The sequence below is a fragment of the Pimephales promelas genome, chromosome 15 (assembly GCF_988280905.1).
Source record: "Pimephales promelas chromosome 15, fPimPro1.hap1.1, whole genome shotgun sequence".
Classification (NCBI taxonomy): Eukaryota; Metazoa; Chordata; class Actinopteri; order Cypriniformes; family Leuciscidae; genus Pimephales; species Pimephales promelas.
This window is the reverse complement of record NC_142783.1, coordinates 4,608,856-4,627,484: the sequence shown is the minus strand read 5'-3', so window position 1 is coordinate 4,627,484 and position 18,629 is coordinate 4,608,856. Positions and strand designations below refer to the sequence as shown.

The window sequence follows — 18,629 nt, the reverse complement described above, 5'->3', positions numbered from 1 at the left end:
ATTTCATGACACAATAACAGTAGAATTATATTTCAACTGCATATACTTCTAATGCCCTTGTAGCATGCGTGAGTGACGATACTCTGTCCACCAATCACCGTTCTGCAGTGAGTCTAGCTCCACCTTTTAGTACCCTTTCACTGTGCTAGGTACCCCAACGGAAGGGTACCCAAAAAGTGGTACGGTACGGTTCGGCTTTTTGGTACCATTCACAAGTTTTGACAGTGGAAACGCAAATAATTGCGTACCGAACCGAACTGTACCGTACCGTACCACTCAGTGGAAACGAGCCATTACAGACCTGCCAACTTTGAAATTATTTTTTGAGTACCATCAGTGTGGGAAAAGAAACAGGCTTCTTTTTTTTTCTTTTTTTGGGGGTCCAAAATTCAAAATTTCACTGCAATATACAGTGAAAGTCCAAAGTTTCAATACTGCTCAACACCATCTTTTATTCATGATTAATATTGCATTGCATATAATGTGTGCTGGTCAACTAGAATAGTGATTAAAAAACAACAGTAACATTGTGTGTAGGGCCTACATGTGATTTATTTTAAATTGGCTACTTTATTATTCCAATTTCCAAATTTGATACTAAATCCCACAGGGAAAAGGGCTTCTATAAGTGACATGCTATCTTAGGATTAGAGCATTGGACGATGGGTTAGGGTCAGGACTCGGAGTCAGAAGTACCGTGACTACTGTCCTCGCTTATGAACTCAGTCAGACACGCGCCGCGGGAGTGGAGGGTGGATCGAGCGGGATTCTTTATTGCTGTCGATTTTCAGTCTCCTTTTAATGATAGGCCTTACGCATCTGTCAATCATACCCCCTATATTGCGTGCGAAGCAGTGCTAAAACAACTATTTATCCCGTAGTTTGCAAAAAAAGTCCTTAAAAAAATGAATACCTTGTAAAATGGCAATTAATACCTTTTAATGGCCTTAATATTTACTAATTTGATTTACTACCTTTTAATACTTTTTAAAACCTTTTTACTTGTTTTCAATCAATAACAACCGTTGGTTATTCTGCATCTGGGTCTCCCTGTCAGAATGCCTGACACAGACAGAATAATGCTCTCTTATTGCCAAACACACAGAGTGATCTAATGTGCAGGTCTGGATCAGAAGGCAGTTTCTCAGAAAGGTTTCGGTTGCCCTTGACTACCGCTGCTCTGTATAAACACCTTAAAACCACAGGGAGGGTTGCAACTCGCTTTTACTTCGAAAGACATGAAAGGTGTAATTGGTAGAAGGTGTTCACGGGACGTGCTGTGACTAATCAAGATTCAAGTACAAAGAAAAAATGTGCTCCTTTTCACGTCATACTTCATATCCGGACATCTGGTACTTACAGGAATGTAAAACGTGTTCATTTTGGGATCTTCATTGGCAGTGAAGAGCATACCTGTAAATTGAGTCATATAGAAGCAATTAGAAAACAGAAACAACACAAAACCCCTATATACACACACACACACACACACGAGTCACCTTCAACAGCACATGTCAGATGTGTGTGTCCATCAGATGTGTGTATGCAGGCCTTATTCAAACTGTGTAAATATAATGCACTCACAATAAACCAACCGTTCATGTTTGAGATCAGTAAGGTTTGTCTCTTATGCATACCATATTTTTTTAATCAAATTAATCGGACTGTAAAAACCAAACAAAAAAAAAAAAACAACAGTAAAAAAGAAATCACAATAATTACAATTACTATAATGATAGAATTTATATAGGAGTTACTGTATTTTTGTAAGATGTTTAATTGTGTTATACTTCATATGCATGTATTTTTTTATTTTACTCATATTTATATATATATATATATATATATTAATAAGGTTTACTATATATATATATATATATATATATATATATATATATATATAATTATTATTTTGTCATATCTGATCAAAAATACCAAAAAATATTGTGGAATATTATTATGCCAATTTAAATTGAATATATTTTAAAATGCAACTTATTTTTCAGTATCATCATTAGGGTTGGGTATCGAGAATCGAGTATCGATTGGAACCGGGACTAACTTTTAATTTTTCCCGGAATCGTTCAAAAGTTAAAATTTCGATTCCTAGTTTCGATATTCACAGTCCGCCGAGCGGAAGAAGAAACCACTGAACAACACCAACGAAGAAGCGTCTACCGGAAGTGTTGGCATAACCACGCGAGTCGAACATGAGTACCTTACGTCGGCGATCCAAAGTGTGGCTTCACTTTTCTAAAAATAACGAAATCTCGGCAAAATGCAAAATTTGTGACAAAAGGAGTATTTCCTTCAGAAAGGATTATTTCCTTCAGAAAGACCATTGGTTAGCAAGGTTAGCTAAACTTTTTTGACCCCGCCTCTTAAAAGAATCAGAATCGAGAATCGTTAGGAACCGGAATCGAAACAAGGAATCGGAATCGGAATCAGAATCGTTCAAATTCAAACGATACCCAACCCTAATCAACATTATCATCCATGTTAAAAACAGTTGTGCTGCTTAATATTTATTTATACAAACCGTGGTATCTTTGAAAAGAGCAGCACTTATTTGAAATCAAAATTATTTGTAACATTATTAGTGTCTTTACTGTAACTTTAGATCATTAAATGCCTCCTAGATGAATAAAAGTATTAATTTAGTTCAAAAAACAAAACTCTTGAACATTAGCGTGGGTGTGCTAGTTTTATCCATCACGATCTTTCTTCTAACATTCAAAAAATATTTACCCCAATCAGTATTTCACATATATTTATTAATCTGGCTTAAAAGATCCTCGTTCGGTCCTGTAGTGATAATGACTGGCAGATTGGCTCATTCTAGAGAGCATCAAAACAGATGGGACAAAACAGAAACGCTTGTACACACACATCGTTTTGCTCTGCTTTCCAGTAAGAGAAAAACGAACTTTTAAATATACATTTCTTGTACAAAGTTTATGTTGGCAAACTCCAGCGGTGTATAAATGACCTTAAAGCTCACACACAAGGGCGAAACGCCACACAGTTCTAACTTAGGTTTGTATGGGGTTAGATAGAAATGAACTAGCGTCTTATTGTGGTTAAACTTCAGTTCTATTTGCGCGAACTAACCAGAGCCGGGGTAGAGACACACATCATTGACGTTGGCCTGTGGTTCGATGGAGGAAAATACTCTTCCCTGAAATCAAGACAGAAAGTAGTTACGCTTCTGATGTCTTTCCAATAAAGGATCCATGCTGAATATCTAGAATAAAGAAATACACATTACATTGTCTTTGTGCCACATCTTGATGATTTTGGAGTCGGCGGACAGCACCAGGTCCAGCGGCTCGTGGAAGTGAAGGGATTTGATGGGAAGACCGTAGTAATGATCTTTAACTAGCAGAGGATGTGAAGAACGGAGATCATAGACCAGAATCTGAGAAGGCATCACAACTCCGTCAAAACAAGCACTGCTGGCCATGAATCTGAGTTTACGTTTGCTCTCTCCATTGAGCTGAGGTGTCAGGACGTTACACTTTAAATGTGAGGGTTAAATCAGTAGTGACCTGTCCGGTGCTGGTGCCCACCGCCATTCCCAGAGAGCCGTTGAACTTCAGAGCGCTGACCGACGGCAGACCTTCCACCCTTCAAACACAGGACATCAGATGGTTATTATTAGGGGAGTAACGGTTCACAAAATTCACGGTTCGGTACACTTGTGTACGGAAGCCCTGAACCGCAACCTAAAAAAAAAAAAAATCTGTAAAAAAAAAAAAAAAATATGTAAAAAAAAAAAAAAAAAATCTAGCATTTCGAGATTAAAGTCGAAATGTTTCGAGATTAAAGTCGAAATGTTTCGAGATTAAAGTCGAAATGTTTCGAGATTAAAGTCGAAATGTTTCGAGATTAAAGTCGAAATGTTTCGAGATTAAAGTCGAAATGTTTCGAGATTAAAGTCGAAATGTTTCGAGATTAAAGTCGAAATGTTTCGAGATTAAAGTCGAAATGTTTCGAGATTAAAGTCGAAATGTTTCGAGATTAAAGTCGAAATGTTTCGAGATTAAAGTCGAAATGTTTCGAGATTAAAGTCGGAATGCTTCGAGATTAAAGTCGAAACATTGTGCATTCATAACAGTGCGCGTCCACTGGCTCAGAGCGTGCGCGCGCGTGTGTGTGTGTGTGTGTGTGAAGTCGAACTGCCATGGATAAACCCAAAATAGTAGCTTTTTACTTTTATCTGGGCTTTCAACAAAATTCTACACACGTCACACGTGCTAGTGGCAGTGTTTCTGAGGTGTTTTCGTGCTCGTCTAGTCAACACTATCTGGGTCGAGAACACAACAGTACTGTTCGGTCTCCCTCTTCAACGTAAATTCGCTCTGGATACATTTTAAGTGCATCATTCTGTATCCAATCATTTGGCCGGATCCTGTGATTTCCTAAGATTTAATAACCACTTATGGTTGAGGAGAGATTCTCTGATATGATTGTAAAGCACTTTGAGTGTAGGCATATTTGAAAGCGCTATATAAATGCCCTATTCATTCATTCATTATTCATAAAGCTGGATTGCTCCATCCAGTCTGAAAAGTGTTTTCCGTGTTGGTTTTCCTATAGGCTAAAGTCTATTCCGGCGCATTATATTTTATAAGGATAAAGTAAGATAAGTAATTCAGATAAAAGTAAAAAGCTACTATTTTGTGTTTATCCATGGCAGTTCGACTTCACACATAGACACACGCGCGCGCTCTGAGCCAGTGGAACATTTCGACTTTAATCTCGAAATGCTAGATTTTTTTTTTTTTACAGATTTTTTTTTTTTTTTTTTTTTTACTGACTTTTTTTTTTTTTAGGTTGCGGTTCAGGGCTTCCGTACTTGTGTCACGGTTCGGTACAGTAAAAAGAAAAAAATGGCAGAGAGAGAAATTTCCTTGATTTAATTTTTTTTAAATTATATTTTATTAAAACCAACAGAAAGTATGAGTATGATTTACTTTGAGCAATGATGGAGCTATACTCGACTTTTCTTAGGAGCTTATAAAACAAAACGGCTCCTTTGACAGAATGAAATGTAATATTGTAGTAGTTATAAACAAAGGTGTATTTTAGTTCAGATTAACATTTGAGGGCAGCAGTAGGCTCTATGCACGAACCCTGCAGACATACGTCCGATAGGATCTCAGCCTGCTTCTTTACTTCCGCATAGCGTGCTCTGCAGGCAAAGTGTAGAGCGGCAAAACTTTAATAAAATTCATTTTCTCAGAAACTGAGACAACGATTTTAGAAAATTGATTCGCTAGTAGTCGGATTTCGCACGATATGAGAGAAAACTCACCCTCAAAGTTGTCGATGTAGCTCGAAATATACCATTTAAAGCCCTTCTCTTTTTTACTCTTTATGTGTGACAGCTAACTTCCTCACAGTGTTGTTAACATTATTCACATTAAAGGAGAACTCCGGCGAACAATGAACCTTTGGTCTAATAAAACATCGGTACATAGTCAACCGTTCTCTGAGATTTGTCTCGATAAGTCGATCCCCGAACGACGTGCTGAGTGATCTGAGCTGTATGAAGTTCAGCGAACTTCTGAACTGTATGAACCGCTTCGGGGATTGACTTATCGAGACTATTTTTTAAGATGGCTCCTGTCTGTATACGCGAAGTGAACTGTCTTCATAAAGTATCTTCTTATTAAACGGTCTGTACACTTACAAAGTTCTCAATGCTTCGTTTTGCATGTATGGAGCCTCATTATGTTACTGTGTGAGTGTGAGGCTATTTTGAGCCTTTTTGGTGGTATAAACCAGCGATTTCTTTTACTTAGTCAATGCCCCCAGTACTAGCATTATACGCTAAACAGTTTTTAGAGATAAAACTCTTTACATTCGATTATCATGAAAACAAATCTCAGAGAACGATTGACTAGGCACCGATGTTTTATTAGACCAAAGGTTCATTGTTCGCCGGAGTTCTCCTTTAACCGCAGGACGTTTTTTTGTACACAGCAAGTGTAATTTGCCCCTATCTCCACCTAATGCAAAACCGGCTTCTGACCATAGACGGTAAAAGAAATGGACACAGCGACCCCGTTGATTTGATGTCTGAGCGACTACGCAGGCTCAAACTGAGTGTGACGACAGTCTGACAGTTGTACATCTTCTAGTAGCTGTGCCAAGACAAATCTGAATCACCTAATTCCTGAAAAACGTTGTTGAAAAAAAAAAACTTTGTCCCGTTGCTTTTATGGACTCTCTATTTATTAGGGCTGGGTATTGAGACAAATTTCACAATTCGATTCGATTTCGATTCACAAGCTTGCAATTCGATTCAATATCGATTATTTTGGATATCAGTTACAATAAATGGCAATTTTTCTCAAGGAAATCAAATCTCTTAACTAATGCTGTAAACTGTGGGAGTCTAGTTTTAGACTACTAAGCATCATTAGCCTAATATGAAGGTAATAATTAACTGTTTTGTAGCTATACAAACACTTAAATTACACTTTTATTCATTTGCCATTTATTGTTGAGCAGTGTTGTGGTCACACTAGCGTCTCTTATATTATGAGCGCGCTTCCCACGCACGTGGTCGACAGGAAAAATAGTCCAACTATTTAGCGACTTTAGCGACTAAATAGTGACTCTCGGTTTGGTTTTCGGTACGCATTTTTAATTTCAACCTTACGGTTCGTTGGGTTTAAATTAAAATGCGTACCGAAAACCAAATCGAAAGTCACATACCGAACGGTTCAATACGAATAGGTGTATCGCCACACTAGGGTTGTGCCGATAGACGATAGTATCGTGTATCGACGATAGTCTGAGATATCGCCGATGGCAGATGCCTTTGACGATATCAATACGATAATTGGCTCGTTTTACCATAAATAATGTATTAAATTATTATTATTAGGCCTATTAATATTATTATAAAGCTAGTATTGTTATTAAATTAATATTAGGAACTACAATTAATTTGCCTTGCCTAAATTTACAACGACATCACCTCATAACAAATTTTGCAACACCGACACGCACTAATGAGGACTCCTCTAAGAGAATGTTTTTAAAACAGACTAAAAAACATCCCACATCAAAATTTAATTGCAAGGTGATCCATTCACAAATTATCAAGTGTGCTCGTTTTAACAGACGCAAAATTCAATTTCCTACAGATCCAAGATGAAAACGGCATCGTATTTGTTTCCATAACACATTAACAAAACGTTTAATGACACTAACACTAAAAACAATACAATTACTAAATAGTATTAATAATAATAATATCACTAAAATAGTATTATAGTTACCGTTATCATCGTCGTCTCTGAGGGAACGCGGCGTTAATGCAGATGCCGAAAGCAGTCCGTTTTTACTTTCACTTTCAGAGATTGAGCGCGACGACGTTCTTAACCCGATTATGTTGAATAAACTTGACAATGCATGTGGTCATGTAAACGCATTAACCCGTTTTCCTTTATCAGAGTCAAGTCATAAGTATAAACCGATCGACTCAGCTAGACGTTTGGCCCTTGCTCTGGTTTCTCCCGGCATTTAAAACACATTAACCCGCGTACTTCGTGCTGAAGTGCATCCAGGCAGAGAGCGCACTGGTAGGGGGGCACATATCGCAAACTCCGACTCTTTCTGACCCAAGAAATTATTAAAACGTGTTTTCATCTCGTGCAGAAATAGGCCCTAGTCAAAATGCTTCATGTAACGGCATGAGGATAGGCTAATGTGTCCGTAAATTTCCCGTTGACAAACAAAAGGATTAGGTTCTTTTTTTTAACTCACTATACCAGGAAATAACCTGATCCTATTAATAAACACTCCACCTTTGCTAGCAAAATAGAAAAAAAATTCTCGTATATAAAATGAAGTAGGCTAATAAAACAAGCAAATTAATGAGTAGGCTAAATAATCAAGTTAATAATCAAATAAGTTAGCCCCGCCCCCTCACGATAATATCGTGTATCGTCGATCACACAGGCTGACGATAGGACGATTATAGTGTTGTTGTCATAAGTCCCGATCCGGTACAAAAATGTAAAACGTGCCTCTTTTAGCGCTGTTGGGCGGAATCGTAAACACCTCCGATTGGCCAATGTGTTCATGAGCTCATCAAATACGTCTGTGATTGGCTACAATGATCAGTGCCTCAAAAACATGTTGTCAATATACATCAATGACACTCTTCACTCTTCTTTAAATCGCAATAGTATTTAAAAATATTACTGAAGTTTTTGATCAAATAATGCTGCGTCGGTGAGCAGGAGAGACATCTTTCAGACACATAAAAAAAAAACTGTACTTTTCCCAAACTTAGTATGTGTAATGTGACATTTTGATACCCTTTAGATGTTATTTTTTTTCTTTAGTTTTTTCCTCTTTCTTTTTTTTTTCCTCTCTTTTTAAAGAACTGTTTATCTTTTATTGTTTTTAACCTGTAGCACTTTGAGATCCTTGGATGAAAAGTGCGTTATAAATTAAACGTATTATTATTATTATTATTATATCTCAGGTCTTCTGAAGCCATGTGATAAAGAGACTGAACCTGTTTAACAGTCGTTTAACATTTTCATTGCACAACACATCTTATGAGTCGCCAGAAAAACATAATCACGCGAGTATAGATAGACGAGATGGAGAGTAAACAATGACAAATGGCTCATTCTTGGCTGAACACTGAACTATGTCTGTTCATGAATGAAACTCACTCAGTGGCGTCAGTGATGCTGCTGAGAGCGCAGTCCAGAATGCCCACTCGCCCCCGGACACGAGGATCCCAGCAGTCCACTCTGCCCTTCACAAACACACACACTCATTGATACACAGCAGCACAAACATCAGTCGGTCTCCTGGCATCAACACATACCTCTAATGTTCCCGCAGCAAACAAGTTATGAACGGGGTTGATGTCGCACACGTTGATTTCTCTGAGAAAATAAGACAAATTTATCAAGACAGTGAAATCTCAAACCGTCATAAACGCATTTTCTATTCCTTTCTTGAATGTTATTGTTGCAGTCGCTCTTTAATTGAGAGAAAATATGTGTTGTTTTAAATGTGCGTGTCACACAGCTAGACAACGCACTAAAAACGTAAAGAAAATTACCATTACTAAAAGTATACATTTCTTATTAGGAGTGTAACAATACCCTCATGACAAGATTTCGATACTGAACTAATTATATAATATTATTGTGATACTCCAAGACATATGATAAAAGGTAAACCAAAAAAAAATGTATCGTGTGTAAATGAATAGGTTTGGATTTGGTGTTGGAAACCAAAGCAGAAAATAAAGAATTATTATAAACTAATATATATATATATATATATATATATATATATATATATATATATGCACTCAGTCTCTGACTAGATATGTTTAAAATAACATAGGCCACTTTTTACTGGAAACATTTGGCATCATCAGGACCCACAAATATTCACCTATTGTATTATTTTACGTTATACTCAACATTATATAAAGTAGTTTAAAACTTTACTTGAAGGGGTGTGCATAAGACTAACATGACTCTTTCATAATAATGACAGGACATATGTTATGAATATGAAGTAGGGTTTATGCATGTATATGACAACTGTCATTAAGTGTCAGTTATGACATTTTTAATACAAATATGACATTGTTTGAGATGTCTTTGTTATGACAACTTGACAAACCAATACATCATAACCTGTCAGTGTATTCGTCATGACAACTTGACATTACTAAGATAACACAACCTGTCATAAACATGACATAGCAGGTTAATTATCAAACTCAAAGGGATAGTTCACTTTGAAATTAATTTTTGGTATGTTTTATTTTACCTCAAGGGCATCCAAGATGTAGGTGTCTTTGTTTCCACAGTATTTTCAATTTTGATATTTTTAGGTCAAACCGTTGTTGTCTGTCAGTCATATAATGCAGGTCTATGGTCACCACCTCAAAGAGCATGCACAGACGTGTGAGAAAACGAACAGTATTTATATCGTTTAAAATATCGTATCGTATAAAAATAAATAAATAAAATAAAATAAACAACGTTGATTTTTCTTCCGCCGCTTGCACAGACCGAAGCGCCCATGCCTTCAGATCATTTGGATGTGGCTGTGGTTACAAGAGGTAAAAAAGATATAAATACTGTTCGTTTTCTCACACAAACCGCTCGTTCCGTGTCTTAGGCCGTCAATGTGAACTTACATTTACGAGTCATTAAATCATGTTTAATTTGGGCTTCTCTGTGCATGCTCTTTGAGGTGGTGACCACAGACCTCCATTATATGACTGATAGACGAAAACGGTTTGACCTAAAAATATCAAAATTGAAAATACTGTGGAAACAAAGACACCTACATCTTGGATGCCCTTGAGGTAAGCTAAAACATATCAAAAATTCATTTCAAAGTGAACTATCCCTTAAAGAAACCCCTTAGCTTTACGTGTTAACATTACATCAAACTGTCATCTGGTTGGTTTTGACATTGGCTGTCATGAGGCCATTATAACTGCGTCATGAATATTTTTCGTGACCTCAACTACAGTGGTACATATTGAATTTGTCATTAAAATGTTATAATTGCCTCATGGCAGCCAATGAAAACCAACCACATGACAGTTTAATGTAAAGTTTACCCATATGTTTAAGTTTGATAATTAGATCTGCAATGTCACATTTATGACAGGCTGTGTTGTCTTAGTAATGTCAAGTTGTCATGAAAAAGACACTGACAGGTTATGATGTATTGGTTTATGTCAAGGTGTCATTACAAAGACATCTCAATGTCATATTTGCATTAAAAACATCATAATTGAGCGAATGACACTTAATGACAGTTGTCATAAATATGCATAAAACCTTCATATTCCTGGCATGTGTCCTGTCAGTCTTATGCACACCCCTTCAAGTAAAATGTTACCGAAATTTTCATTTTGGGTGAATAATACACAATAGTCACTATCCACGATACATAATGCTGCATTTTTTATTGCGATATATTGTTACAGCCCTTTTCCTTAATCAATGTGTTGGTGTGTGTGTTGGTGAAGTGAACGGCGCCCTCTGGCGGAGAGATACTCACGCTGCGTTTGTCTTTAAGGAGTTCAGGAATCTGCCCTGTTCAAGATTCAGCCGGTAGATCTCTGAGCTGCACACGCATTAGGAAAACAAGAGAGGACACAACATTAAGAGTTAAAGGGGATTTGCACAGGCACGTGTACGTCTATAATTTGTAATGGATCGTTAAATATCATTAAATTGCCACGAAAAAAATCAAAGCAAATCGAAGATAAGATGTCCATTGACGTCGAGAGTGAACTGAAAAAGTGTTCATGTCAGACAACAGACGTCAGTCGTTCCAGCAAATCAGCTCACATTTTTCATCCATCATCTGATTATAAATATTTCACTTAATGCGTTTATGTACTGATCTGATATCAGCATAGCTTATGCATTACTGATCGCTTATGACACAGACACGTAAATAAATGGATATGAAATATTAAACTACGGGTCGAAAGCTTGGGATCAGTAAGATGTGTTTTTGAGAGAAGTCTCATCTGCATTTATTTGATCAAAAACTGTAATATTGTGAAAAACTGCAGCATTTATTTTAAATCGAAATCGTTTGTAACCTAAAAATGTCTTTACTGTCACGTTTGATCAATTTAATCAAAAGCAAATTGCTTAATAAAAGTGGTCTTAATTAATGGAGAAATAGGTAACGCTTTACATTAAGGTTTCATTTGTTAACCATTTTAGATAACATGATCTAACAATGAAAAATACTTCTTCAGCATTTATTAATGTTAGTTAATGTTAATTTCAGCATTTACCAATACATTAAAACCAAAAGTTGTGGTAACATAATGGTACCGCACTGTGAACTAACATGAACAGCTGGATTTTATTAAAAAAGATTAAAAAAAATACTGTAACAAATGTATTATTTATGTTCTAGTACTTAGTTTGTACATTAATAATGTTAGCACAAGTATTACTAATAACGTTGCTGATCCCATACTAACAGCAGAAAAAGAAAAGAAAAAGTGAGCAGAATGAAATGTAATGGAATTCAAATATAAAATTGGAAATAAAAAAAATTGCAGGTTGATTACACAAATACAAGCCTGCAAAATCCCACGTTTGACCAATCATAAATCCCAGACAACCATGAAAGGAATATTCAGCATCATGACAACAGTATTTGAAGAGTTCAGATGCAAAAGCCTCTAAATGCCATTTGAAATTTTCTTCTTTAATGATGATTTATGTCAAGCTTGTATATTTAAGTTCAGTGATTTCACTTAAATGGCAATGAAGATTACCTATTAATTGTTATTTAAGTGAAATTACTGAACTTGAATATACAAGTTTGATAAAAATCATCATTAAAGAAGAAAATTTCAAATGGCATTTAGAGGATTTTGCAACTGAACTCTTCATTTGCTCTTGGTGTGAACAGTCTCTGTTTTTACCTGGCACCAACAAAGTAGAGATCGCAGGACGGGTAGTGGTAGGAGAAGTCTCGGCCGAACTTGGGGATGCGGGTCTTATAGTAGTGCCCGTGCTGAGAGTGGAACGACACACTGCGGTCCATGTGCAGAAACACCAACTGGGACACACAAAAACAGACTGATCACATCACTTTACATCAACATTTGTCACATCACAACATAAACTGATGATATTTAACTGATTTAAAAATCCATGAAGCGGGCGTTGCACTCGTCAATTCTTCCCTGTTCCCTTCATAGACTTTAAAAAAATTTAGTGTACCCCTGTGTTAGCATCAAGCCCCCCTGTGGTGAAAACCCAGCTTTTATTGTTGTTTATATGTCTATGTGGTGTTTTTAATATTTGTAAGTTCATAAGTCGACAGCATTGCTGAGTATTTTCTCCTTAAACTGCAGTGAACCAAAGACAGACTCAAAAACACAGTGTGAAATCGCTGGTGTTTCTGACGTCACAAACTACCTTGTAACCAATCAGATCCATGTGTGATCGTCAACTAGGGCTGGACGATATTCGAATATTCATTCAGCGGGTTGGTATTCGATTTGAAAATATGACATTAGAATATTGTTTTGTTTTTTTGGACGCTTGGCATCTCACTTAAAACAGTTCTCATTCGCGCTATACGACTATAACATCTGGTGAAATATAATACTTAACATATTACTTCATATTAGCTACTTAATAAATATATTTGCTGCTTCTTGGACAAGTGTTCCTGCAACGGGAGTATTCTCCGGCTAGAGCGCAGCGGAGTTTGTATGGACAGAAGGGCATGACTGAGCTTGTATTTTGAGCTGCGTTGCTTTGACATTGTGGAAAAAAGGATGGAAACAAAATTTTTACCCGTTATTATCAATTTAAAATAATCTACAGCGAGACTGGGAAATTTTACTGGGACATCACAATTTCGCTTTACTTTATTTTAATTTCTTTTGTTCTATATTTTAAGTTCTTTGTTTTTTATAATTATTATCGTTTTTATTTATTTAAATTTAGTTTTTATTAATTTGAATTTCGTTTTTTATGTTTAATTTAATTATATTTAGTTTTTATTTATTTAAATTTCATTTTTATTTATTTAAATTTCTTTGTTTATTTATTTAAATTTTGTTGCTATGTTTTATTTATTTAAGTTTCGTTTTTTATTTATTTAAATTTCGTTTTTATTTATTTAAACTTTGTTTTTATTTATTTAAATTTCATTTTTATTTATTTAAATTTCGTTGCAATGTTTTATTTATTTAAGTTTCGTTTTTTATTTATTTAAATTTCGTTTTTATTTATTTAAACTTCGTTTTTAGTTTATTTAAATTTTGTTTTTATTTAATTAAATCTACCCTAATTTGTCAGTGAGACGACTATTAAAAATAGTCCTTATTAAAACATATTGCTCAAGTTAACAGACCCGTGTGTGTGTGTGTGTGTTTTATATCACTAGTGCAGTGTCCATTCTCCGAGCATATAATCCCTGCTCACGTGAGGCGTGCGCGCCGCTTTTTAACAAAAAATACTATAACATGACTGGCCACAGGGGGATTTTAAGGCTTGGATTCTGCAGATCTGTGAACAACAATAAAATAACAGGCATATAAAGGGCGTTTGGATTTTACCTTAGAGTAGTCGTCTGATAGGATGTCAAACGCCACCACTGTGAGGGGAATAAAACCAATGTCATCATCAAGCATCAGCTTTCCCATCATCTGTTGTGTTATTGGTAATCAGCAGCACATTAATCAACACTCAGGTGGTGTGGACAGTCTCATTAAATATTCAGTGCACTGGGCTTTTATTACAGAGACCATCACAGAGCAGCAGCACCTGAAACCCTAGACCACTGCAACTAGCACATAGAACATGAGGCTAACATCATATTTGCATGCGTTATACCGTTAAGGTATTTCAAAAGTAATTTATCCATGTCTAACATCATATTTGCATGCGTTATACCGTTAAGGTATTTCAAAAGTAATTTATCCATGTCATTCCTTGTATGTTTCATCTGGCAATGTTAAGAAAGCCAACTCAATCATTTTCCAATTCCTGTGGAAAAATAAAACTTAGGAAATTAAGAAATCACAGCTTGTTAAAGAGTATGACATGGGTGGGATTAAAGCTTTGGATTTTGAAGCAATGTTCGGGACCTTCAGGATTAACTGGTTAAAAACATTTCTGTCGCAACCAGATTCTATGTGGTTTCACATACCCAGACATCTATTTAAAAGTAGGGGGGCTTGATTTTCTTTTGCAATGTGATTTTGAGGTGACCAAAATTCCTGTTAAATTATCAAACTTCCACAAACAAATTCTCCAATATTGGAAAATGATATTCGCCCATAACTTTTCTCCGCATGGATCCACCTTATGGAACAATAGGGTTATTATTATCAATAGGAAATCATTGTTCTGGCATGATTGGTATGAAAAGGGCATTGTGTTTGTGAATGATGTTATAGATGACAATGGTAATTTTTTGGAATATAAGTCTTTCTTAGACAAATATAATTTAAACTGTACAAATAGAGACTACCTTAAGATCTGTAAAGCAATACCGGTACCTTTATTACTGTCAATTCAAAGCACACTGTTTTATACCAATACAAGACCCTTACCAACTTTACCAAAATTAGTTATTAATGATTGTGCGCTAGTTGACCGTAAATGCAATAATAAATATATTAATGATGCTTTGAAATCGAAATTGTTTTTTGATTATAACAGAGGATTGTGTGTACAGGTTCTGAATATGGGTGCATTGTCCATTAAAAAATTACATTTTAAATTCATTAAATGGCCCATGTCCCCAAAAGTCAAAGAGACTCACTTTAAAATAATTTATAAGATATACCCTGTCGCTGACTTTCTTAAAAAAAGATTTAAATTTGAAGTAGATCCTTGTGCTTTTTGTGACTTGGCTGATGAGACTCTGGAACACATGTTTTTTTGTTTTTTTTTTGCCCCGTGTCTAATAGTTTCTGGTCTGAGCTACATAATTGGCTGTCACTCAAGATTGATAATATCTCTACTCTCATCTTGCCACACATCCTCTTTTATATGGATAATATAGATTCATCAGTATCAGATTTAGTGAATATGATCATTCTTATGGGTAAATATCATATTCATTGCAGTAAGTGGAGATGTTCTAAGCCTTCCTTTGTTTGGCTTATAAACGATTTTAAATTGTTTGTTACCTCACTGAAAAATGTAAAATCTACTAAAATTGCAAGGAAAATGTATAGTGATATATCCAGGAAATTACTGTTTTGATTAATCTCCCTTGTGTGTGCCGCTCCAAATGTGATTTTCTATTTTGCCTTTGACTTGTGTGTTTTGTAGTAGCCCCTTCTTTGTTATTTTATTTATTTATTTTTTTTCTTTATTGTTGTTTTCTGCTTGGTTAATACTTTTGTACATTCTATCCCTTGCGAGAGTTTTGTATGTTACTTCTTGTCAATTAAAAAAAAAAAAATACCGTTACCGTTATTATAACACTTACCATCAGAGTCCAGGCACCTCTCAAACTTCAGAGACAACTGGTAAGTGTCATAGCATCGGACTCTAGGTTTGTATGTGCCTGAAAGCATTCAAAAAGAGTTTAATGTTCATCTTTCATCTGTTCCCACTCTATATTCAGCATATAAACAAAAAAGCACAGTTAAAGTGGTGAAGATACAGACCCGCAGCTAAAACGAACTGGCCATCGCGGGACACTTTGATGGAGGTGCAGACCGTCGGCATCTCAAAATCCTGAATGAGCTCGATCCTCCTCTGGATGTCTATTACACACACACACATTAATAACCACGTCTTTGTGTTAATGCTCTACAGGAGAAAGTGTGAGAGAGAGTGTGCTAGAGAAGGGGACAGAGGTATAACTAAAACATCAAATTATCATTTAAGAAGTCTGCTTTAAGCTGCAATTAAAAGAAAATGATCATACTATATAGGCCATAGAAATATGTAAACATGATTGTTATTAATAACGGTGATATTGTCAAGGTATAACTGAATCACAGGGGAACACACACACACACACAAGTTTCACATTACAAATAAAAGTTACTAATCAACATCATTCATATAACAGGCACTTGACGTGTCCTTTCAAAATATACGCCAACAAAAAGTGATGCGCATTTCACTAAATTAAAGTGTGCCTTAAATTATAATCACATTTAAACTGGTTTTAACACATTTCACAAAAATGATTGTTAATAGCATTATTTAACATAAAATGTTGAAGTTTCTCACCGACATCCTTATTCTGTAAAACTCTCTTCTTTCGATCAGACAGCCACTGAAATACACATGTGCAATTAGGACTTGAACAATTTTGATAATTGATGAATCAAGATACAAGATTGTATGATATGATTTGATGCTCAAAAAATGCTCATTTCTGATTATAATCACTGTTGAAGTCAGTTTTTGCTGCTTAATATTTTTCTATAACGATGTTTTTGTCAGGAATAATAGATTAATAAAAAGTTAAATGAATCAAAACAGTCAAAACAAGTCTTTTCTAACAACAACATCTTTACTATCACTTTTTATCAATTTAACACATCCTTGCTGAATAAAAGTATTAATTTCTTAAAAACGAAGCGGTAGAATACTCTTTGTTCATCAGAGTCCTGGAAAAAGTATCAAAGGTTATAATAAATATAAAGCGGCACAAATGTTTCCAAAATTGATAATAAAAAAATCATGTGACACTGAAGACTGAATAAATTACATTTCAAAATATTTCCAAATTGAAAGCCATTTTTTTAAATTGTAATAATATTTCACAATATTAATGTTTTTCTGTACTTGTGTTCAAATAAATGCAGCATGGACGAGAAGAGACTTCTTTCAAAAACATTAAAATAGTAATATATTTTTGTAATAGTTACAAACTTTTTACCGATAATCTATGCACACACACATTATGTATGTATGTGTATATATATATAAAGAGAGAGAGAGAATTACATTAATTTTTAAATTATAAAAATAACAAAAGCACAGATTTGTTCAAGTTCTACAAGTAAACATTACATGAGGTTCATTCATAATTGTTAAAAACTAAAGTTTAAATTAAACATAATGACATGTATATTAGCATCATCATCATCATCATCATCATCACATCATAAAATAAACGCGACAACACTGACACACATAACGTAAAATATTACTTTCTGTAGTAGAATAACTTTAATATTTATGGTGATTTATTAATTGTCTGGAATGTAAACTCAGACTAGCTGTGTATATACACAATACAAATAAAGTGGAAATGAAATAATTATTTTAACGTTACATGTATTGAAAACAGGCTTATTGTTCATAATTTCTGAAACACATTATTGAAGAGGGGTCATAAAACTAACTGTAATTGACAGGTAAAATGAGTAAAACTATTAAGCTATGCGGGTTAGATGTCTGATTCAGAGGCACATGATGAGGTTTTACACAACAATGTTTACTGTCACTGTTATTTACCCAACACGCTTCAGAATAACACACAGAAGAAGAGTTTTACCTCCGGAAGAGATTTCCCGTGACTCAGATTATATATCTTCACGTTATTCACACTAGACACCTGCATCTCGAAAGCGCTCAGACGGAGATTTTAAACATATCACATAAAGTCATGTAAAAGCTGAACAACTACTGTTAGCTGACGAGAACATCAGCACAAAACCCACGTGGACCCACAACAGGAAGTGAGGAGAAAATGGATAAAGTTCGTGTGGAAACACATCCGGCGAGAATAGTTCCTAGCGTTCACAAGTCTAATATGACAATATGATGAAAACCATAGACATCATAACATAATGTATTTTGTTCTTCCAAATGAAATTGAAGAGAATTTTATCGACTGACCTACACATTTTGTTGTCCACATTTAGAGAGAGTGCAGGGTATGTTAAAGGGTAACTAAACACCAAAACAACTTTTTTTAGTTAATGATCTGTAAATGGAGCTTCATAAATGCTGTTCATTGATTCGAGTACATTTTTTGACAATTGAGTATAAAGTGTTTTGATTTTCAAATATATGGTGTAAAAACGTCTGAGTGCTGCCCTCTTCAGGTTAAACGGAAAGCTCCTGCAGTAGGGGTACTTG

General features: G+C 35.2%; 1 protein-coding gene across 1 annotated transcript in view; it reads right to left on the bottom strand.

The window, feature by feature from the left end:
* Positions 1-18,253, bottom strand: part of nol10 (nucleolar protein 10) — a 40,621-nt gene extending 22,368 nt beyond the window's left edge. The window contains exons 1-13 of the mRNA XM_039655786.2: positions 18,043-18,253; positions 16,767-16,812; positions 16,193-16,291; positions 16,012-16,089; positions 14,126-14,163; positions 12,476-12,612; positions 11,080-11,145; positions 8,864-8,924; positions 8,706-8,791; positions 3,549-3,627; positions 3,269-3,418; positions 3,112-3,178; positions 1,361-1,413 (exon numbers count right to left, since the gene is read on the bottom strand). Coding sequence (XP_039511720.2) covers positions 1,361-1,413; positions 3,112-3,178; positions 3,269-3,418; positions 3,549-3,627; positions 8,706-8,791; positions 8,864-8,924; positions 11,080-11,145; positions 12,476-12,612; positions 14,126-14,163; positions 16,012-16,089; positions 16,193-16,291; positions 16,767-16,812; positions 18,043-18,108 — 1,026 coding nt within the window. The 5' untranslated portion in view covers positions 18,109-18,253. The remainder of the gene's footprint in view (positions 1-1,360; positions 1,414-3,111; positions 3,179-3,268; positions 3,419-3,548; positions 3,628-8,705; positions 8,792-8,863; positions 8,925-11,079; positions 11,146-12,475; positions 12,613-14,125; positions 14,164-16,011; positions 16,090-16,192; positions 16,292-16,766; positions 16,813-18,042) is intronic.
* Positions 18,254-18,629: the final 376 nt, after the last annotated feature.